This window comes from Macrobrachium nipponense, chromosome 28 (genome assembly GCF_015104395.2).
Source record: "Macrobrachium nipponense isolate FS-2020 chromosome 28, ASM1510439v2, whole genome shotgun sequence".
In the NCBI taxonomy this organism is placed as follows: Eukaryota; Metazoa; Arthropoda; class Malacostraca; order Decapoda; family Palaemonidae; genus Macrobrachium; species Macrobrachium nipponense.
In genome coordinates, this window is record NC_087217.1 from 15888195 (window position 1) to 15913633 (window position 25439).

At 34.1% G+C, this 25439-nt stretch overlaps 2 protein-coding genes across 7 annotated transcripts in view; one reads left to right on the forward strand and one right to left on the reverse strand.

Annotated features, from left to right (window-relative positions):
• LOC135201457 (tectonic-like complex member MKS1) overlaps positions 1–3359 on the forward strand; it is a 103475-nt gene extending 100116 nt beyond the window's left edge. For all 6 annotated transcript variants that reach the window (XM_064230418.1, XM_064230417.1, XM_064230420.1 and 3 more), the window contains one exon: positions 2198–3359. In XM_064230418.1, coding sequence (XP_064086488.1) covers positions 2198–2316 — 119 coding nt within the window. In that variant the 3' untranslated portion in view covers positions 2317–3359. The remainder of the gene's footprint in view (positions 1–2197) is intronic.
• A 5088-nt stretch (positions 3360–8447) lies between these two features.
• Positions 8448–25439, reverse strand: part of LOC135201456 (DNA-binding protein Ewg-like) — a 112996-nt gene continuing 96004 nt past the window's right edge. The window contains 3 exon segments of the mRNA XM_064230414.1: positions 8448–15545; positions 21534–21632; positions 23340–23578. Coding sequence (XP_064086484.1) covers positions 15501–15545; positions 21534–21632; positions 23340–23578 — 383 coding nt within the window. The 3' untranslated portion in view covers positions 8448–15500.

Genomic DNA, 25439 nt, shown 5'->3' on the forward strand with positions numbered 1-25439 from the left:
ATATCTTCATTCAGTCTGATTAAGTAAGTGTACAACTGAATGTTTATTATTTTGGGTCTCGGAATGACCTTAGTACCGCATCATTGGTTCTATGATGCATGATATCCTGCTCAGCTAGCCAATATTTCTCTGTTAGCTACATTTTCTGAAATGCCACCAGTCAGTACAGACTCTCAACCTACAGGTTTGGAGGTTATCCAGCAATTCCTGTAAGAGAGACCTTAGCTTTTCTTGCAAAACTGTGCAGATTTACAGTTGTCTCTGGAGATCCTCAGCCAACGTGTATCTGGGAAATTTGCCCATCTGCATTTGGGATTATAGGTGAGGTCCCTCTCCAGTTGGAGCTAGTGTTCAGAACATCACAGACTTCCTTGTCTACTTCATTTAGAAAAACTCCTCTCAGTCCTTACGTTAGAAGACTATATCTCTTTGCCCAGAGACAGGTTTTATGACTGAAGTGCTTGGACCTGTCTTCCTTGGTAGATTTGTCTATGCTCATGAGGAGCTTTGAACAGTGTTGCCCAATTCAGCAGCTTTAGTCTTCAGAGTGGGACGAGACTCATTTTCTGCAATCTAACTCAGGCACTTTACGAGGCCTGGGGGTAGATGTTAGATTGAAGTCGTACTCTCGGAAATTTTACTGATAGTCTTACCTTTGCAAGTGTGCTGGCAAGTTATACAGCTTATCTTTTCTGACACTGGGAGTGTTAGAAATCTCTTATCATTCTAGTTTGTTCCTGAGTTTGCAGCAAAAGCTAATAACCGGTCAGTTTCTGACAGGATATCCAAGATTTTTTTGGCTTCCTCCTTCCAAGACTGTTGACAATTATTTGGAAGAAATGTTTTGTGCTTGGTGCAAGCTTCTTATTATTATCTGAGGTAAGGAGGGATGGTTGTCCATTCCAAGCTAGAGCTCTTGAAGTCATGGGGCACTGTCTTTTCCTTAGCCTGTCAGAGGAACTTTTTGTTTTCACAGGTAATGAGGGCAGGCATCTGGTGGTGCCAAACTAACTTTATCTCATTTTACCTAAGTAACATCACCCACAAATTCTTGGATGCCATCTCCTTTGGACTTGTAGTGGCTGCATGGCATATCATGTAGTAATTAGGTCCCTCTTAGACAAAAAGCATCTTTTCTGAGTATGTGGAAGGCATAACGTTGGAGGTTGTTTCTCTCTCTTCCTTCTCCCATTCTTTCCTTCCTCTGCAAGAGAGCAGTCTGGCCAAGTAAGTGCTGTAAGGCTTTGATGCATGTAGGCTTCATAGCGAGACATTTCATCTCAGTGCTTCAGGTCATAAGGTGTGACTCCCTGTGCTCTGTTAACTGCGGGGGAGGGAATAAAGCTGTTATATTAACCCATCAATTTAAAATTGACTCAGATATAAATAACCTACTGACTTGTGCTCTGCTGTCTTTCAAGCAACACTTGTTTCCCCAAAGTTCTCCCAGAACAAGAGCATTGTACAAACATTTCACTCTGGCTCAGATCACTATACCAGATTGTTTTTGAGGTTACAGAAATTGGTCCCTTGCTCATTACCATGAGTGGGGATATGGCTTTTCTGGATAGAGATTAACCATGCCTGTCAGTTGAGAGACTACCCTCCAACTTATGAATAAGTCTCCTACATAAAGGGCAATGGTTTTTATTTTTTTAGGAACAAATATCAACTGTATAAAGTAATTTGTATATTTCATAAGTAATACAAACCATAGCCTTTGATCATAATCTTGCATCAACTACCCCACATAAGTCTTAATGTCAAAGGAAAAGGTCCTGTCTTGTGGATGTGAGTTTGGGGACTCCCTCAACTCATCTGTCTACCTTCAAATAACCAGCTTGTTTAAAGTTGAATTGAGTTTCCAGCTCACATTGAGGGATATTCCTATATAACAGGCTGTGGTTTGTATACCTAATAAAATGCAAATCTTTAAAAATTTGATATTTCATTGAATATCTGACACACAGTATATTTTAAATTGATCTGCAAAAAATGTTCACGCAATAAATTGAATACATAGTGCGTGTTAGGTGGTAAAAAATAAAAAATTGTCCAAGTAATAAAAGACATTGCTAATGATTGGCTCTATATTTTTAAAGTACCTGTAATGTATTAATTAATATTTTATTTTTAATTTGTGAGCAAGTAGAAATTTCATGACTTTCATCCCATCTTTCATGGTACCTATTTGCAGATCCTTCGGCTATCAAGGGATTGCATTCCTCCACATGGCAACTCTCAACTCATGCAGTACTTGAGGCATTTCAGCGATCTCGGCAAAAGCTAAGGGCTGCTAAGCAGGGTTTGATATAATTAGCTTTTCTGATTGCTTTGGAAAGTGCAAAACTGGTAAGTTTTTGAGCTTTCTAAATACAGAAATTCATTACCGTCCAAGTTAGTTTGTTCCCAGCGGATTCTCAAATATTACTACAAGTCAGTTTTTAACTTAAGAAGGTGGACTTCACAAGATTTCAAATGGTTAGATGATACTGTAAAGGGAAAGTCACCTTCCATTTTTTTGCTGAAAAGGACTAGACTTTGCTAGCGCCCCAGTCGCGTGGTCGGTATGGTGTTGGCATGCCACATCGGTGGCCGTGAGTTTGATTCTCGGGCATTCCATTGAGGAGTGAGAGATGTCTCTTTCTGGTCATACAAGTTCACTCTCACTGTGGTTTGGAAGTCACGTAAAGCCATTGGTCCCATTGCTAAATAACCACTGGTTCCATGCAACGTAAAAACACCATACAAACAAACAAAAAATGCTTTGCTAAGTACAGTTAAATTTAGCTTGTAGTAAAAATGGATATGCCTTATAACTTGTTGACTAGTCACTTAGACATGTGGTGCTGTAAACTAAGCCAAAAGTAACTTTTGAAATTTTCATTTTAAGATGCACAGTATGAACAAACCATTGTTATGCACAAACATTTTTTGCTCGTCTTCTTGGCCTCTACTATTCCAGAATTCCAGCCAATTATGTTGGTGGTAGTTAACAAATAAGCAAAGCCACCAAACTTGTGGGTGTACTTTATCTCTTATTCTCAGTATCGTGGTGACTTTGCTTGCATTTACTGAGGTGGGAGGGATTCTGTGTAAAGCAGTTGATCATTTCAGTTATAGTATAAGATGTTTTCATTTTTTTTGTTCATATGAAAGTATGGTACATTACTCAGGACATGGCATAGAACTTTTTAGTTGGAAGACAGTTGAAGATGTTTAGATTGTTTGTTCATCGATATATGTGCTGTACATTGATGAATGGCTGTATGATGTTGAGGATGTTAAATTAGACCTCATCCATATGTATGTCATTTTGAATTACGGTACTACTACACATTAAATGTGTTCTCATCTCAGTTTTATTATTTTTAGTCACAGAATGTAACTTTAAAGGATTAATTCTTAAATAAAAGAAGAAAATTGAGACAACAGATTTTCAGGTTAGAGTGTCATGGAGACAGGGAGCAGAGACTGGATAAAAAGCACTAGTCAGTCAGAGAGCAGTATTGCTTGCATGTGAAAGGATGTGGAAATGTATCAGTAATTACTGACATACAAGGAAACTCTCCATTGGACTTGATGTCAGGGGTTAATAATGTTAAAAATCTGGTATGTATCATAAGAGGTCTTATAGAAAGAGTGGATGAAATGAAATTCCATGTTTGTCTTCTCCCAGCAAAATCAGTTTGTTTCAAAATCTTTGGGTGGCATTTTTAGTTAATATGAACAGAATGTAGATTGAATTATACTTGAGGCACTATTGACCACCCGAGATGTTTAGAAGCTGTACTTTAGTATAGCTGTGCCTGGGTAATATTGGTTTAATTGAGATTATTTTCACATGAACACTGATCTCAGTGACAATGTAGTCCCGATCTGTAACATATTTTTTGCCACATGAATAACTATTTGCATGAATTGGTGAAATGGTCATGCAGTAATAGAAAGAAATATCAAGGAACATCTTTTGGGAGTGCCTGTTGGAGAGTAGTGACCTGAACCTGACTTAAATAACTTAGATTTAATTAACTATTATAACTAAATAAATAAAAGAATTGGCTCTTCTGTCTCCTGAAATTGGCTTCATGGTGACCACTGAATCTACCAGAGTGAAATTTGATAACCCCATCTTCTGGTGAGGAGACATATCCTGAATGTTGGCAACCAAAGCACAAGTATGGTTACTTCTGAAGTCCACTTTCTTTGGAACTGAGCCAGATAAACTAATCTCATACAGACTGGTCTTTTGCAAACAATCAAACAAAAGAGAAAAACAGGCTGGATCAAATTTTGATATAAAGCCACTTCAGAAAACATGATGTGAAATTCATTTTAGAAAGTTGTAGTAACATAAGTAACATACAAAAAATTACAATATGAAATTCAGAGTATGAGATATAAGAATGTTTAAAAAATGATGGCAAAATTGAAATATAATGGCCAAAAATTACTGTAACATTTTAAAGCTGAAGAACTTGCATTCCAATATTTAAATACTGTGGTCAAGGATCCTAGGATATAAACATCTTATCCAGAGGCTCTTTTGTTTTCCAAGTTCATGGCATCATTAAAATATTTTAGGTACAAAAAAAAATCCTCAATATCAAAGATAGTCTCTGGTATTATCAAGTACAATGTACAGAATCATAAATTATAATGTTACTTGTGCACAGTGGATTGTGAGTAGGAGAATGGTACAATTACGCTACTGTATATTGCATCACTTTACAAAATATATCGTTCGGATCTTTGTTTTTTTCCACACAATAATTATTTTGAGAAAATAGTTTTATAAAATAAAAATTGGAATCTATTATAACAAGTAAATAATAGCACTGTATGGAAAAACCTCGTTTTATGCAGGTTGTTAAGTATTTTGTCCAAATCATTATGAAATATTTCATTACGTTCAGATAGGAACAGGCCTACCAACCATGTCAACAGATTATCATCTGTATAAAGAATATTATTTTATGCAAATACAGGCAGTCCCCGGTTTACTACAGGGGTTCCGTTCTTGAAATTTGTCGTAAGCGGGAACATTATCTAAAATCATAAAAAATCTAAGAAAACCTTACTTTCAATGCTTTGGTTGTAGTGAAAACTATGTAACCTGTATTTTTATTAAATTTTTCATTAAAAAAACCTTCAAATATTGATTATTTTGCCTTTTTGGAGTCATATTTCTTCTGTTGGATCGGCGTCGTAACCCTGGAAATAATTTCTGAAGAATATAACTGAAAAGTGCCGTAACCTCGGAACGTTGTAAGCCGAAACCGTCGTAAACCAGGGACTGCCTGTAATATGTGAGTGAACTTTGGCTTATCTAATGTCATCAGGTTATCATTTGTTTCAAGATCTTGATGTTAAAAGAAAAAAAAATTTATTTCAAGTCAGCATATGAAATATAAAAAGTTTTATATAATTTACAACTCTTAAATTATTATACACTTAAATACATTTCACTTGATCGAAGGGTGGTGAAATGCATTGAGTTGTGCTGTTCAGTTGGCACACTTGGAACACCAAATTATTAATCTTAAATATGCCAATTTTCTTTTTAATATCATAAAAATATGACATTGACAGAATATTCTTTAGAAATATGAAAGAGACTTCAGATATACCAGAGAAGGAAATTGGAAATATTTTTATTAAATGAATGGTTTAATGCGAGCACATAGGCCTAGAATGATCAAAACTGGTAATGACATGTATCAGACTGGGTAACATCTATTAAGCCTTTAATATACCAAGACTGGCAAACAAATTGACTTCAGAGCCAACCACAAACTGTCAAATAAAGTGAAGTTCATTCATGGATGTCAACATCTCAAAAAGTAAAAGCTAAAGAAGTTATATTAACAAGACTGTGTACAGGCCATACTAGATTTCTACATGGTCATTTGATGTCAAATACACATTCAGACCCAATGAAATGTAATAGTACATGCCAAACACCAATGACTGTCCAACACTTACTAGTTGATTGTCCAATTTGGAACCACCAAAGAAGAATTTATTTTCGAAACCTAACATAAAAGTCATTCTTGCTGAAGGCAAAGATTTCTTATGTAATATGATCATGTTCCTAAGTAAAACTGGTTTTCTACTTATTTTATTTTTTTCAGGATTTATTCCTGAAAACCAGCCCGTGAAGAGCCTTTATTAGGCTCAGTGTGTCTGGATAAACTAATCCTTTATAATAATAATAATAACAACTGCACCCAAAGGTTTTGTTATAGACCACTTTCTGTACTGCCACTTTACACCAGGTGTTAGAATAGAGAACGTGGGACTCCCACTCCTTTTTTTCAAGTTTGACTTCCTCTTTATTTGAAAGTCAGCTGACCATATTTGTTTTAGTGATGGAAGGAGCTGTGATGCCACTTTGGCATTCTTGCAAGGTTTTCAGTTGTCTGCTTGATTCCTTCACTCCTATCAACCTCGAGTAGCTTGCTGCTTCAGAAATACATTACAGAGGAGTTTAGCAGACCACCTATTTTGAACTGCATAAATATTGCACAAATTTGGGAAGTCAAATATGCACAAAATATTTGGGTACTCAAATTGATTAAAAATAATGACTGGACTAAAATGAAACCAACTATGCATCTTCCTTTTTATATTTACAGTCGACAATAAATTACATAAAATATACAAAGAGGACACCACATAATAATATTACTTTACAATCTAATGAGCTGAGCCTATGGCTTTTTTCCTTTTCTGGAACACAATTGTGGCTAAAGTATTTAAGTACATCATAATTAAAAAGACTATGACATCCTATATGCATCTCCTACATATTCACAATTTATTAACAAAATAAACAAAATCAACACCTGAAATATAAACATTAAAGTACAATGCTTTGATGGGGGAAAAAGTTAAAAACTGCAATAAGAATAGTATGCATATATTTCATTCACTGTTTTTAGCAATATCCAGTTCATGTTACAAGAACTGAAATGTTCTGGCTTCTAATATTTTCACCCATATATCTCAAAATTGTAATTAAAAATTACAATATTAACATTTTTACAAGTCAGGTAACACATTAGATAGATACTAAGAAAAAAAAAGGTTAAGCTACTTTCACTGGACCATACCTCAATCTCCCCATAAAAAACTGCAAAAGAAGATGGCTCCACATTTTACATAATTTTTTCAGTCAGGTTTAATCATATGTACTGGAAAAATTTAACTGATAATATAGCATATCTGAAAATTAATCATGCTGACTTAAGGGGGCCAATTCTTTCTACAACACAGATATGGGTCATAATTATTTTGCTGAAATTATGTAATACAAGGGAATAACTTATAAGCTTGAAATGCCATGCCATAAGCACATCTTAAAGTGCTTTTAGCACTGGAAAAACTACAAAAGTTTTGAGAGGTGATATCTGACCTAATGCTATTTAACCGTATGTATTACCCAATGACAGCAAAAAAATGTTTGTGACTTGACAAAATAGTACTTGCCTTATATTGGTATATATTATAAATAATGCAAAAATGCACTACCTTATATCAATTTATTTGCTTTCTGCAACAGTGAACAAAACTCAGTCCTATCCATCAAGTTCAACAATATTCATTTACAGATATCAAATATACTTGCTCATTTTAAAAAAATGCAGACACTGGATTGTGCAAAGTAACTAAATGACTGTAAATAACTAGACTTTCACATTACATTTATTCTTAAGAAAAAATTTTGATGTGAGCTTACAATATTTGTGCTGATATCAAGATACTACAAATAATTTATAGGAGTACAAGAGTAAACTTCATGGCACATGAATACAAGAGAAAAATGGGCTGATGAGGGATGATTAAATAAATAAAGTTTGGCACTGAGATTTCTTTGTTAAACTCCTATACAAAGTGTAGTTATCTCCATTTATCTCTATTCTATCTTAATTCTTAATTATACAGGATTTGTTAACACACAAACATGTAGCTATTTATAAAATAAAAAAATAACCAATACAATACTCATTCAGACTACCACTGACTATAATCAACACTGAGTGAAATGACTTGGTGCATTGTGCTGTCAAAGCAGAAAAAAAAGAAAATAAGTATGAATGTAAAGTACGCTCATCCCCCAGTTTTGCCATTCAAAGATCATGGCCCAAGCTACCGGTACATACAGGATGGATTTTGGTAATCTGTGTTAAATTCATTTTCCCGAGAAAAAAGATACATGTCACAACTGGAACTAACAGGGAAAAGCTTAGAGGTAACAAAAGTAGTATAATAGGAAGATTCTAGTGAGCATACACAAAAAAATCATTAGTTTAGATTTGATACGCCCACAGACCAGCATAATCATTATAATTGTGATTCTTCCATTCTCCTACATTCTACAAAACTCAGGGATGTGCGTGCATATTCTGAATTGTATGTCCTTGAAATGCAAAAAAATTTTGTAGAGGGGAATGTAAGAACACAGGCAACAATAAAAGCCACAACACAGCAAGTAATAAATTAAAATAATTTAATTCATACAGTTAAACAATGCCAACAAGAGAGATCTACTCAACAGAAATGACAGGAGTGGGAAAAAAAAAAGTATCATTAACAATTATGAGGGGCTCAAAGACTACTGCACAACAAATGAACTGCAAAATCTGCATATAAAAATATAACCTCGAGTTCACCATATTGTAAAATAACAGCATACAAAGTCCACTAAATATCTGTTGAATTGATTTCGAGAAGGGTAACAGTCCATTTTGGCAACTTGTCTATTCAAAACTCATTTTCTTGACTGACACCCATTTTTATTCACAAATTTCAAAATGCCACTAAACAGTTTTAAATTTTAGGAAAAATAAAAAACCCACAACTAAGTCTTATGAGGTACATTTTATAATTATACAATAACATTCACCTAAAGCAGTGAACTTCAACTCAAGAGGTTTACTGCTCAGCTGGCTGAAAGCAACTAGTATATAGTAGTACTTATAAAATATATTTTATAAGACATAAGTGAGCCCTTTTAAAAGTAAAGATTCAAGTCACACACTTGTGATTCCTGGCGTACATTTGAAAATTAAACAATGGTGAACTAAGATGTAAAATACATGAAGATATTACTGTACATTACTTCTGCATAATCTCCATAAAACATTAAGGAACTGACAATGACTGCAATTAAAGTGCTTTATGTATTATTGATGAAGATAAAAATATTCCTTCAATTATAAGACCCTGAACATGACTTTCAAAGTTAATACAAAGACTTGTAAAAATAAGAAAATTGCTATCCTGAGCAAAATATCTACAATGCAATCTGCATTGAGTATGTATTTCATCATAATAAAAAGCAAGTGAATCTGAATCCACTTCCAAGCACAGTCAAAATTGATCAAAAAATTATCTGTCATTAAACATACCACAGAAAACATTTCCAGCTTTTATTTCCATTTTAAAATTACTATCTACACGACTGTTAAAAGAAGCTGAATTACAAGGGAAATTATATTCACTTAAAAATCTCTCAAATTCCAAAACTCCAGAGTACTTTTAGAAACTCAGTCTGGTTCAACAGTTTGATGCTTGTTAAATTCTTCACTGTTAAGGTGCATGCCTTGCCATTTATGTTGACTGTTCAAGTATGAATATTAAGTAATCTTCCAAAAGTATATTAGACAAAAACTTTTCCTCCACTCAAGAAAACCATAGAAATTAATTGACACAATCACTTCATGGAGTCTGGCTTTCTGCAAAAATCAATTTAGCATTCTCTTATAAAAGCACTATCAAAATACTGATAGTACTGCACTACGTTGATTTTCTTGTTAATTTAATTTCACAGTCGCATATTTCCTTTGTGCCTCAAGTACTTGAAAATTGCAATAAAATTCCTCACAAGATCACATACTCCAAGGCATGATAGCTGTTACATACTGTTACAAGCAGGTTTTTTTTTTTTTTCTTTTAAACATTTCCTATGTTCTGATCACTTCAAGTACTAAATTTACAAATTTACATTAATCTTAGAAACCATTACAAATTGGATGTACAGGAGGTAAAAAAAAATTGCAATCCAAGTTTTCAAGCCAAAAATTTTACGGTTATAAAACAGCAGTTCTTCTGTCAAACATTTAACACCTTCAAATGTTGATAAGTCAGAAACAATAAAAATAAAGCGCCAGGTGACATTGGGTTAAATCCCATGTGTCTTCCCTTTGTACCATAATGTTTTACTATACCTACATTACGACATGGAACACTGCAAAATTGGCATCAGAACTACAAGAACACACACAGATTCATCAGAAAACTCCAAACAACAAAATCTAACTGCTCAAGTCCTCACAAGAAGGGATCCAAAGATGAAGCAAGATAGGACCACTTAATTTTTCCATAAAATTTTTGTATGTTCTCTGGTTAATGATGCTTGAGATTGCTGTGTCCCACGACTTTTGCGAGATCAGCGCTCTCACCCGAAAGATGACTAACACATAACATCAAATGGAGTTATCATATATTCAATGCTCCACAATCTGTAAAGTACTGATTAGTCTTCTTTTTCATTTATAGTTAGCCAGGGTATGCCACAGTCGACTAGTATCGAAATCATCACAATACAATAAAATTCAGTCCAAGGGTAAATGACCATCTGCATTCCCTCTCTTTAAGCACATCCTACATTTTGGCAAACAGCCAAAGCCCATGTTCTATTCTTAATGCCTTTTCAAATCTTCCCTGGATATTCAACCTCTGAGTTTAATTGCCCCTACATGATCAATATACAATCATTACAATACTCTACATGTTCATACAAGAAAATATAATCCTACTGTTACTTTTCAAGTATGTTCAATTTTCTTAATTTAACACATATCACACAAGTTTCACTAACACCAAAGTTTTATGGTGTACAAACCAAAGTCAGACTTTGTCTTCCAACGACTGCTACACTTCCTTTGCAAGGAACATTAAGTCTACAACGGCAGATGCAATCAAAACAACACTACTCTGCTACGTCGTATACTATACAAAGTGCTTTCATTGAAACATCAAAATATTTAATAAAATACTTCAAAATTTACAGTACTATACTTTGTTACTGTACACTGATGCAATAATGGTAAAATCATATAAACGTATAGTATTCATACACATCCATCAAATAAAAAAAAACATGCATAATATCATTTAGTTTGAATGCATATTTTTATGAATTAATCAAAAATGTTCTTAATCAATTTCTGACAACATGTAGTACCTCTTCCTTATTCAGTAGGATAACCAGTCACTCAAAACCTTCCCTCTGAAGGCAGCTGATGCACTAGCCCTATTTAACACGATCAAAACAATCCTTTCACCGACAAGTTTATTTACAGATGCCCACACCCAGGCTGCTGTCATTCCACCTAATCCTGTGGCACCATACTGGCCCAACACTAAACTAGTTATCACAGCCATGATTGCTATTTCTAGAGATTAATAGTGACTGGACAGTGGCCTTTTAGAGGTGTACTTTTAAAATACTGAAAATCAACTCCATTACCATTTTTTACCACTTGTGGTTTGAAAGAAATCCCTGAAACACATTTCTTTTAGAAGTGTTTATGTATAATTTAATGTAAGGAAACCTATTTTGTTGCATTTGCTGTGTCATAAAAACTTGTTTAAAAGGGCATGATTTTTCTCACAAGGATACTGCGCATAAATGCAATACTAACAATTAGGGAATGAATGTCAATTTCTAAGCTCAGATGAATTGGTGCTCCTCCAAATGTGGTACTCTCTGTAACTAACTGGACAACAAGCATACTAAAGGTCTGGTTTCAAACCTTAGACCCCAACAGCACAATCTTCTTGTAATATCTATTTAATGAGAAAGTAACTGTCAGTAACATAATTTAAAGCAATCTGTAATTCAATTAATGCCCCTTGCATGCTACATACAGATAATACCAAAATACTATGAAAATCTTCAATATCTATGGACTCTATTTCTCTGGTTATATTCTACATAGTACATCATAACTACCAAAGTAACAAGTACAAAAGAGAAGGGAAAGGATATTTTTCCCAAAATTTTTTATACCCACCAAAATGTGAGGCAATCTGTTTTGACATGGTAACAAAATTCCAACTACCTTGTGGTTTCGGAGCTAGTTTTTCTTTTATCTGTCGAATAACTGGGTATTGAATCAGGTTTATGAACTACTACTTTATGAAATTTCAAAATTCTGATACAGGTATTTACAACATTTATGCATAACACTTCAAGTAAGTACAAAAGTTACAAAAAACACGACTAGTGAAAAATAAAAAATTCAGCACCAAGAAATGTGGAATACACTACCTCTTAAATAAAAATCTAATTGTTGAAGGTGTTCCAGTAACAAAAGTATATAATAACCAATTCACCTGTCTTTATCAATAAAGGAGGCCACTGTTGAATTCTAGAACATAACACCCAAGCCTCTACGTTTGTAATTTTTCTTAAAAACAAGGAGTTTCACGCTCAAGAGATCTTTTGGTAGTATAATTGCAAAATAATTGTGCTGAGTAATTTTATCAAGCTTAGGAAACAAACACACTGCCCCTTACTTAAAAGAAGAAATGTAATTGCATAAAAACCTCATTGCCTAATTTTGAGTGTCCTAAAGTCTATTTTGAACAATATAAATTAAAATCTACAAGTTATTCCAAGACTACTGATTTTCATAGTCAAATGAAACCCCAAATTATGACCATTCTCACTACTGATAATGCTACAAATTAATATACAGTGGATGCTGGACAGGCTTGATAAAAGTAAAAGTTTTTATATTACTACATGGATGTTGGACAGGTTTTTATCAAAGATATAGTATTATATGTTATAGACACTAAATCAAAATGAGATGTGTAGTATGAGGCCTGTAGTATTATTTTTGTTTAAAAGTTTCCTCTCTCTACAACTAATCTGAAAGAACTTAACTCAGCATTATGTAGGGGTAATTACAGAAATCAAATTATATGAAACATTTTTACTATTTGACTACTAACATCTGGGAGGATACCATTCACTTTCAGGTTTAATATTATATTTTGAATTCAAAAGTATGCAACATAATCATTACCAATACCAGACAGGCTGAAAAGAGGCAATGTAATTTAACTAGAACTAAATAGAACCAATGGTAAAATATTTTCTTACTGTGTCTACCAAAAGAACTCCTTACAATACACACTGTTGCATCTGACATGCACAACATTGAGCAACTCCTATATTACACATGACATATACCAAGCAAACTATATTACATCCACCATAAGGAAAAGGAGGGAAATAAATACATGACATGAGAGGATACACTTATATCTTAAATTATAGAAACACTCATGGTACATCAATGATGCATTTCAAAAATAATAACGAGTGCTTCTCTGATCTATTATTGGCTGAATAGTTCAACAGTAAAGCTGTTACCCTTAACAGACTTGATTAACAATCTGTGATATAATGGAGTTTGAGCCACAGGGCAAAGATGAATAAAGAAAAGAAAAAATACCTTTGGAAAGGGAAAACACACACAATAGTTATTTATGCCTTCCTACATTACATAATATAAATGTACAGCAATTCCAAGTTATACCAAGTTAATTCCACAGAAAATGTAAATACTTTGCCAGATAATTATGAAGATGTTCTACATATGCTTTCCAATATTCATAAAAAACAATTCATCACGACCATATTTATGAAAACTGGATAAACACATTCTGTGTACTATACATTATTATTTATACTTGAACAATACATTCTTATTTAGATTTTAACAAAGTTAAAAATCTCTCAGGCCTTGGCTGAAGAGTTTTTTCTTAAATATATTAGATCTTCACTAAATTACAACTTACAAATCTGACACTAATTAACTAAAAACCGTGCAGAATTGACCAAATTTCGTTCAAAGATTTGTTTACAAACTTTATATTTACTGTAGGTTGAAAACTACACATCATATAAAATATGTTTAACTGTAATTACGTATTATTTTTACATTCTCCATAACCAAGTGATAGCTGAGCATGTAAAACTATTTTGCTTTCAACTGTGTCTACATTCAATAATGACAACAATAAACACCAAAATGCCCACATAATTTAATTCAGTACTCATTCAAAAAGCAATTTAAATGACTAGAAAACTAAAAATTGCATCAAAAAGATCATTCTTTTGGTGGTAGTGGTGAGATAATGACTTTTATTAATTCATCAACTTAACCATGACATAAAATTCTTTGATATTACATTTTTATCTGTTTACGTATGTTGTTGACAACAATTACATGCTCCATTTATGCCCCTTTCAATTAAAGTGCCTTTCTTTTTCCTTGGTCTGTCATAATAAATGTCAACCCTTCCTCACAATATTTACTGCTGTTTCCAGCACCTAAGGGTAGAGCTCCAAGGTATAAAGATATATACATGAATTTATATTATGTTCATATACTAAGTACTTTTACTACATACCCTACATTAACCAACTATAATATGCAGCCCTTAGAAGTCATGTTTTACTTGCCCTTGGGCAAAAATTTCTTTCCAGTAATGACCAACAACAGCATAACTTGTATAGTATTTTATACCCTTTTGAGTCGGGTATAATATTTTTGTGTAGCGTAGCCTTTTATCAAATACGGTACAAAAAAGCTGACACTAGGCATAAGTATGTAATCTCTATGGATTTCTCTCTTCTTTGGCAAAGTATTCGTGTTGCTTTGGAAAATAACACTGTATTCCTTGTATCTGAAGTACATTTTTTACTACCAGTGAAGATGGGCACACTACCTATTGTATGTTTAAGAACTTCACTGACAGAAATAGAGGAAAAATAACACCTGCTTTTGAATAAAGTTAAATTTTACTCTCTTTCATATATCATCCTATACAGGAAGCAAATATAGAATATATCATTCTTTCCTTGTCATAAGACATAATTCTTGAGGATTCAGCAGAATGTAAACCACACCAATAACCTTTTAAATTGTGTAGGAGATATTAAAACTTTCTGGGCACTTCACTGACCAGTGCAAACCATTTCAAATATCTACGAAAATAATTTTCATCTCCCTGGGTAAGGAAAACAAACTGCTATCGATATGGAGATAATGATTATGATGATGATGAAGATGATTATTATAATGACATTTAGTGGCTGCAGCTCAAGTCTCCATATCAGTATGGTTTCATTCTGCTCAGAGGAGCAAAATCTGGAAAGAAAAGTCAACTACAAGCAATAGTTGGGGGTAATCAAGAACCAGCTGGATCATTCTGACTCTCGACTTTCAAACGAAGAGAGGAAAAATGATAATAACCCACTTATATAACTTTGTATTCCAGATATCACACTCTAATTCTTTGGTGAAAAGCTGAGATAGGCAGAAAGACAAACATGAATGGGAAACAGCAAGACCAACCATTACTGAAGTTCAGAAGGAATCACGGTCACCCAGTGTCATAAGACCAAAGCCGCCTCATTCTTTATCCACCATGTCTACACTTCCATCATCATCATCATCCTGAAAATAAAAACCAAATAATGGTAAGCAATTTGAAAACTGAAATATATGTACAATTCTTACAAAAAAATGGAATCCTCACATCCTATCACCTATTCATCCAGTAACTATATTTGAAAATATATACTACAATTTGCCAATATTATTCAACTTCTTTCACCTCAATCTAATATTTACTTCCTCAATATGACCATCACAAATATTACCAACTGGGCAAATTCAGTAGAATTCCAATTTTCAATAAATAAAACAAATGCAATTATTTTCTATAATGATAAAAGATGGTTTGAACACCAAGCAACTAAGCTATACCTTTAGAATACTGAAATTAAATTTTGCACAAATATTAAATGCCTAAGAATGGTGTTCAATAAGCACCTGAACTGGAAAGCACACCTTAAATACTATCAAAGCAACAGGCATAAAAGCCCTTGCCATATTGGAAAAACTATTCATACCTAATGGGGAACTGGATGCCATATTGAAAAAACTATATGTACCTAATGGGGAACTGGACGTAACTATACTAATGTTATACAAAGCAACTGTATTATTCATAATAGATTGTTGTTGCCCTCTGTATTCATCTGCCTCAGAAACAACATTAAAAACACTAAGTGCATTACATCACGAAGGAATACGTTTGTGCACGGGAGCATTTCAATCATCCCTAATAAACTCCCTGTTAGCAGAAACAGGTATATTACCCCTAAAACATCACCAAACCTTAAAAACTCTGCGCAGGGGCCTTTCCCTTCAAGCAAGAACATCTCTTGCTGCTACCTGCTACCCGACTTACAATCAAAGATTTGAATACCATAGTTCTGGCTCTTTCCCAAAAAAAACAATATTTATAATATTCATGCAATATTACACAAATTTTCCATCCAACACTAGAATTCCCACCACCCTGGACTTTGAAACAAATAAAAATATGTACTACTCTATCATGTCTTCTAAAAAGAAATATGACACACAGATGTATCACCAACATGCGTTAGAACGAACGCATCAGAAGAAAAGGAGATCAATTTACAATCTATACAGATGGGTCTAAAAACAACTCTGGAGTACGAGCTTCAGCATTCTCAAAAGATAAATTAATCAAAATAAGTCATCCCTTAATATTATCAGTAAACACTGCAGAGCTCACAGCCATACAAATAGCACTAGACATATCTGAGAAGAGAGCAATTTCCACCATAATTTTCAGTGACTCACGAAGTGCTATCAACGCTATAAAAAAATACAAGTCTCCAAATCATCTTGTACAAGAAATCCAAATAAAAATCCATCATCCACAAAGAAGCCTTTATTTTTTAAACCCAGCATTAAAAGGTATTCTTGCCGAAGTCAAAGATTTCTTATTTAATAAAGATCATCATGTTCATGTTCCCAAAAAACCAGTTTTCTAAAGTCTTAACCGTTAAACGCCGAAGCGGTAAAAATCAAAACCTCTCCCGAATGCCGGGGCCGGTTTGGAGTGAGAGCAGAAGCGGAAAAAATAATTTGTTCAAAAAATCACAGCGCGCTTAGTTTTAAAGATTAAGAGTTCATTTTTGGCTCCTTTTTTTGTCATTGCCTGAAGTTTAGTATGCAACCATCAGAAATGATAAAAATTATCATCATATATAAATAATGCGATATATGATAGCGCAAAAACGAAATTTCATATATAATTGTATTCAAATCGCGCTGTGCGCAAAACGGTTAAAGGTAACAAGTTACTTTTTTTTTTTTTGTAATGTAAACTAAATTTCGATCTTTTTGGTATATAGCACATTGTAAAACGATAAAAGCAACACAGAGAAAATATTATCACAAAATGATGCATGAATTCGTAACGCGCGGACGTAAAAAAATATATTTTTTTTAAATTCACCATAAATCTACATTTTGTTATAGAGACTTCGAATTTGTTTCAAGATGAAGTTAAATGATGGAATATTACGATACTGTAAGATTTTTAGCTTACAATTGCAGTTTTCGACCATTTCGGACGAGTTAAAGTTGACCAAATGTCGAAATTATTTTATAAATTTTTTTTTATATGCAATTATTTCGGAAATTAGAAAAGCTACAACCTTCAAATATTTTTCCTTTTATTCTACATGAAATTGCGCACATTTTCATATATAAAACTTTATGAAATGCCTAATATGAAATGGAGCAAATTTTCCAAGAATGCGATGTACGCAATTCGGAGATTTATGGCGGAGAATCCGCGCGCGGAGGGAAGGAAAGTTTTTTTCATAAATTCACCATAAATCAAAATATTGTGCTATAGACTTCCAATTTGTTGCAAAATGAAGGTAAATGATTGAATATTACTAAAATATAAGAGTTTTAGCTTACAATTGCATTTTTCGACCATTTCGGTAGAGAAAAGCTACAACCTTCAATTATTTTTTGTTGTATTCTACATGAAATTGCGCACATTTTCATATATAAAACTTTATGTAACGGCTAATTTAAAATGGTACAAACATTACCACAATCGCACGTATGATTTTTTCGGAAGAGTTACTGCGCGGACGTAAGGAAAATGTTATTTTTTTCATAAATTCACCATAAATCGAAATATTGTGCTAGAGACTTCCAATTTGTTACAAAATGAAGGTAAATGATTGAATAATACTAAAATATAAGAGTTTTAGCTTACAATTGCATTTTTCGACCATAGCGGTAGAGTCAAAATTGATCGAAGGTTGAAAATTTGTCACATCATTTTTTATATGAAAATATTCCAAATCTGATAAAAGCTACAACCATGGGTTGTTTTTAGTTGTATTGTGCATGAAATTGCGCACATTTCCATATATAAAACTTTATGTAACGGCTAATTTTAAAATGGTGCAAACATTACCACAATCGCATGTATGATTTTTTTCAGAAGAGTTACCGCGCGGACGTAAGGAAAAAGTTTTTTCATAAATTCACCATAAATCGAAATATTGTGCTAGAGACTTCCAATTTGTTGCAAAATTAAGGTAAATAGTTTAATATTACTACAATATAAGCGTTTTAGCTTACAATTGAGTTTTTCGACCATTTCGGTAGAGTCAAAGTTGACCGAAGGTTGAAATTTTGGCACTTCTCGTTATTTATATGGAAATATTTCAAAACTGATAAAAGCTACAATCATGAGTATTTTTTAGTAGTATTCTAAATGAAATTGCACACATTTTCATATATAATACTTCATGTAACGGATAATTCAAAACGGGGCAAAAATTATGTCAAAGTGACGAAATAATTTTTGAGATGTGTCACCGATACTTTTTAGTGCGATAAGAAAGAAATTCGCGCTTGCACGCCTGCGTAACGATTGTAAACAAAACAACGCCTTGATCCGTGAACTCCCAGCATCCCCCAAGGCGCGTGATTCAAAAGTTTTTGGCTGGTAGGCCTATAAGTATTTTTCCGCGAATTTTAAAAAAAACTTTTTTGAGTAGACGTATGGTACGTCCATTCGGCATACGGGAGACATTTTGACTCGACGTTTAATACGTCCATTCGGCATTTAAGGGTTAATTTTGTTCAGGATTAATTCCTGAAAAGCAGCCAGAGAAGAGCCTTTATCGGACCCAGAGGTCTGGATAAATTATTCCTTTATAATAATAATAATAATAATAATAATTTACTGTTAAATAGAATGAAGACATGTTTAAAGATAGAGCACCTGGCGGTGGAAAGAAAAATGCAAGCTAACACATCAAAATCTGGTAGCTTGTACAGAAAAAATTAAACTTGGGCAACAAAACTGCTTACACATACCTCATACTGTTCAAAACACAAGAAGAAAGAAAACCACACACAAGATATTATAATACCATGCACAAACCAAACAATCGATACATAACAGAATAATAAAGAAAACCACTCGCACAAGAGATCACAAATAAAGTGGAAAAAAAATGTACGATAATACATGAAATCAGAGAATTTTGTTACTTGCCCAATTATTATCAACTGTGACTGCATCTTCTACCAACTCCCACCCCATTTCTACATTCAATACATTCTGATTAAAAAAAATCACACAGACCAAAGTTGGACAGAAATCTCCAAAACCCTGGAGCAGTTGCAATAACAGGGTGCATACCTGCAATGCTCTTCTAGATTTGACATGCCATTTACAAGAGAACCTTGATAAGGGATTTTATAGTGTAGAGTAATTCAAATAGATTTTAGTGCTGCTAATGATTTAGTAAATCACAAGGCACTCATTCATAAAATTCAGAATCTGGGAGTGGGTGGACATAGTTTTAGGTTTACTTCAAGATTTCCTTACAGTAGTTGCTATTGATGGTCAAGATTTCCTTACAGGTAGGCAGCAGCAAGTTGCTGATAAGTGCCTTAGTGGTGTGGTCAGTATGGTGTTGGTGAGCCACCTCAGTGGCCGCAAGTTCGATTCTCAAGCATTCCATTGAGGAGTGAGAGATGTGTATTTCTGGTGATAGAAGTTCACTCTCGACGTGGTTCGGGAGTCACGTAAAGCCGTTGGTCCCGCTGCTGAATAACCACTGGTTCCATGCAACATAAAAACACCATACAAACAAACAAACAAAAGTCAAGTTGTTGATGATGGAATTTTTACTGAACCAGGACCCATTGTGTCTGGAGTTCCGCAGAGTAATGATTTTGGTCCACTGTACAAGTAATATAGTTGTTGGCCTCGAAAACTAGATTATTCAAACACAATAATTTTGGGTGTAGTATAACTAGCCTGACAAGAGCCTTTATTAGGCTCAGAGGTCTGAATAAACTAGTCCTTTGTAATAATAATAATGTGGATGTAGTAAGTCTCCACCTATGAGAAATGAAGTTGCCCTTAATCTTAATTGTGACATGGAACTGATTAGTGAGTGGAGTAGTTGGTGGGGTATGAAGTTGAACTCCAGTAAAATGGAAACACTATTGATTAGCAGATCTCATAAAGGTTTTCCACCCAAACCACCCCTTCAAGTGGATGGGACTCTGCTGAATGAAAGTTTTTGACTATTCTAGGTTTAACTTTTGACTCTCATCTTATTTTTGAGAAACATCTACTGAAAGTGTCTGCAAATGCCACACAAAAGTTAGATATTGTAAGATCTCATATATTTATAACAGTGCTAACATTAGTGCAACCTGTTTTAAGTCATTTATCCTTCCTTTATTAGAAATGTTCATTGGTGTGGATGTCTGCTTCTACCAAAGATTAACAGTCAACACACAGGATTTGCAGGGGATAGGGACCACAAACCCCCTCGAATAGCTAAAATCCGCAAATACTCAACACCCTCCTAAAAATGGTTGTAACTGCCTATTTTGATAGCTCAAAAACCAAAAAAAACTTCTTATTTTGATAGTTTTACCATGAAAAATGTATTCAGTCACAAAAATATAAAAATACAGCATTAGTGAATATTTCTCCATGTAACATTCTGTAAATAGGCATATTTTCTGCCAATAATGTGGATATACATCCCACAAAAAAATATGTGCAAATAGATGAAGCTTCAAATCTTGAACCACAAATAGGCTGGGGTCAACTGCATCCCTTTTAGTCAGTCAGGTTTCTGTTTCCTAATATTAGCAGTTATGACTTGGTCCATCAAAGGATGGTCCTATTTGTCAATTTTTCATAAGTTGTATTTTAACAGATCTTTCACATTCACCATTGATCCATGATCCCTTTTCTCTGCCGAGGGCAACCAGATTTGCTGAACAGCACCACCAATAGCAGTAAAGATGCCTCACTGTCGAACTTCTCAGTTTCAGAGGTCCTTTATTTCTCACATTGTTGGACTGTGGAACAGTCTCCCTGAGGATGCTGTACAGCAACTGAACTTGTAAAGTTCAAGTGAAGATGCAATGCATCACTACCATAATACAATTCTCCCTGCATTTTAATAATTTACTGTCTTTCTTATCTATTTATTTATTATTTTGTTATTTTTCCCTTTTTAATAAGTGATCTCATCTTTTAGTCTTTCCCCTTACCTCCAGTTCCTTCTTTGTAATGAACACCATTTCTTTGGAAGCTTGCATTTCAAGTGTATGGCTCCTGTGGGCTTGTTCCATATGAATAGGTTTCATCCTCTGAATAACAATAATAATAATAATATGCATGAGAGACACATTGATGGATAGATGGACAATATCCCACCATGCACATGATGCATAATGGTCTTACTTATAGGGATTTGACATAAACTTCAACCATGTATGAGGAGCTGCAATGGAAAGGTGAAAGTGATGGGCATACTGATACATGGACAAATGCATGATGGTCTACTTTGTTCCATATTTAAAGGCACCGGCTGGCTAATGATATTTTTTAAGGACAGGACTTTGACATTCATACCACTTAATAAGGTGACTTGGGGCATCTCAAAACCGCATATGATTTTTGCCTCTGACCTTCGGTTTTGTGACGCCAGTGTGATTTATCACTAAAATAACCATTTTTCAAATTCTATCTCCTTTCTTGATACTTAATAATATTAAGACCCGGCAGTACTACCATATACAGCCCTGATGTAGACTCCAATCAAATGTATTTTTCTTAAAGTCATTTTTTGCTAGGTATGATTTTTTTCATTATGGTAAAAAAATAAGCCCTATAAATTAGGAAAAAATTTAAGAAAAAAAAATTGGAAAAAGGGCTAGATATGATTGTTCTATAATGTCTTTCTATGTTATATACCAAATTTCAATGCGATAGCTTTAAACTAAGGGAGAAGATAGAATTTGAAGGTCAATAAGTATAATTTTGAGATAAGGCATTCAAAGTTTTTCTTAGTATTTTTACAAGGACAATGTTAATAAATCATGATTATTATGAATTTTATATTCCTTTTTGGGTATGTTATTTATCCTAATTTAATTTTAAATGATGATCCCTCTGTTCAAAGATTGTAGCCTGGGGCAACACTCTCTCCTTCAGTAACTCCACTAATATCACTGAAATTATGATCTGAACTCTTATTAGAGCGAATTTTCTTTTTCTGTATGTTAGCGAGATGTTTTGCTTGACTTTTTCTCTTTGGCATGATGAAAACCTTGCCAAAACAAAGAAAAACAGACATAAAAGCAAGCGAATGTCAGAGGTGACACTTGAACATGTACTCTCTTTCATGTTTCTCCTCGCACTGAAGGATGTAAACCTCAGTCTTCCCGTATTATGACTCATGCCACTGCTACCAATTTGTTTGACAATAATTATCAAAATTTACAACAACAAAAAATACTGCATTTTCTTGTACAGATCAATGTTTTTAGCTTATTGAGTTACTTTTACTAATTACCCTGTAACTATGAAAGTACGAGGAACTTTGACGAATTATTTTGTCTACGCTTTCTCCATTGCCATACGAAGCCCCTTGAATTTTTTTATGATTCTGCATTTTTCACCCTACATTGGCTGGCCGGTGCCCTTAACTAAAATCCTTTCACCCACTTATATGGATTTGTGAAAAATAACTGTGAAAGAAATACTAACAAACAGAAACAATGACAAATATATATATATATATAATATAATACCCATTTGTCAGTAACATGTCTAGTGCAGCTTACACACACGCTCACTCACTTCCTTCCATACGTCATCATTAATTTATTGTAAGTTTAAAAATAAATTCATACCTTGAATTTTACTTTAAACCTCCTAGCATAACATGTACACAGTAATTAAAAGTACATTGTACTGGAATATGGATTAAAAAAAACTTAAAATATCCAACTAAAAATAATAATAACAACAAAATTACTGTACTCAAGTTCTTGACCAGAGATAAAACCCACCTGCACAGGTCCTCCTCCAGAAGAGATGATTGTCGAAGCATCTAACGACGCATTGAGACCCGCTGAAACCTCCACATTTTCAAGCCCCGGTTCAATTTTTGGAACTTGCACTATTGGCGTAACAACCTGCAGTGGCTGTCCATCTGCACCTTGGATATTGGCTACTACAGTTTGGTAGACAGGTAACGGTACAGTAATCATTCCTGATACAGGATATGAACCTGACACATTAACAGGAACTGTGGAAAAATACAAAATTTACAATAATTTCTGTTTCACACACAGTATCTCTCAGGCCCTATCACTAGTGATGTGACTGGTTGTCCAAGAAATGGGTTCAATCTCTTAAAAATTAAGAGCTTACAACAAGAAATGGGGTCAATCTCTTAAGAATTAAGAGCTTACAATATTCTCCAAGTAGAATACCTTATCACTCCTGCTAGGAGATGCCCCTGCTCACTACATCATCCATTCCATCTCTCTCTGAGCTAAAACAAAATGATAATAGGTTGAGAAAAGGCCCCTCAATACAATATGGTTTGTATTTATAAAACAAACATTACTACATATCCTACAAGTTTACACAATAAACAAACCTCTTCACCTATTTACAGTGGCTAATACTGAGACTGGAGGTGATTATTATTACTGTTATAAAATAGTTGAATGAAAATTGAGACATTAATTTTGTAACCACTCTATGGCATGCCTCCAGAAGGAAAGGTGAAACTGGAACAAGATAACATTCAAGATACCTAAAAGCTAGGTGGAAAGAGACCAGATGGAAAATAAAAGAGGAAAAAGTTACATAGCAGGGTACAAGACAGGGTACAAGTACATGGTACACTGTAGAGAGTGGGAGGTGATGTCTTTCAGCCCCTAGCAACACCCACTTTTTAACCTATTAATATTTTAACTCCATTCCTGCCTCATTTCACCTTTACTGTCCAACACCTCTCCCCATTTGCTGTAGTGTACTACTGTTATTATTCACCCTGTTGTGGAAGAGTAAGAATACATTTTGCCATAGATTTGTGAGTCAGAGAAGGTAACTTAAAGGACAATGCTAACTTGCAGATGGACTTTTTCAGGCAAAGGATTGGCTCATTGCTGATAACTATGGCTGACACCTGCAAGGACATGTAGTCATAAAACTTTAGCCATATTCTGAAACCATGAAGGATGCATTGGAGAAAATGCATCATGGCAACCAACCCTTTACCTTAGGGTTGGAGGTGGAGATGAAGTGCTACTACTACTGTTATTATTCATCAATTAACCTTGACCATCCAGCTCTGATGCTGGCATGATGGATTTGGTTCCCTCATTACTATTTTATAACATTACATTTTAATTAAAATACAGGGACAGGATAAATTAAATATGGAGAGGATTCTGACAATTTCCTCCATGGATGTGGCTGAAAATTGACAAAAATTTCAACTTAGGAGAAAGAATACACTTTGCAATCACTGTTCAACAAACAAATAATGGATGCTGTATGCTAGTGCTAGCTTGATTGGCTACCAAATAAAGCGAGTGAGAAAAGACTAATTTACACTGTAGCTATAAAAAATACACAGTTGATTGAGAATTCCAACACCTTGCACTGACAACTTGAGCACCAGCCAAAATCAAAATGCATGCTCTAAGGATTGACTTTCTCGAACAAAATGAGACATTCTTAACAAAAATAGTCACTAAAACATGGTACAAATATACTGACAATCTACACCACCCAGTCTGCAAGATGTTGATCTTTTATTTGTCCATTCTACACCACCAAACAAAACCCAAGAGGGTTGAAATGGAAAAAGGTAGCAATCACATGCTCCTGACATGTTTGTTACCTCATATCAATTATGACAGAAATCCCAACACTTTAATCTGCCCTCTAACATCTGTAACCTTGGCCTGAAGCAGTTAACTGACCCCATTGGCCAAAAAAAAAAGCAAACTTAAAGGTATTCTTGCACAGGAGGTTTTATACAGGTGCATCATCTAAGGACAATCATTCTCTTATACAACTTATGAACAACAGCATAATGATCCATTTTGATTATTTACTTCAAGTATATAGGGAATCGTCCATCAAAATTC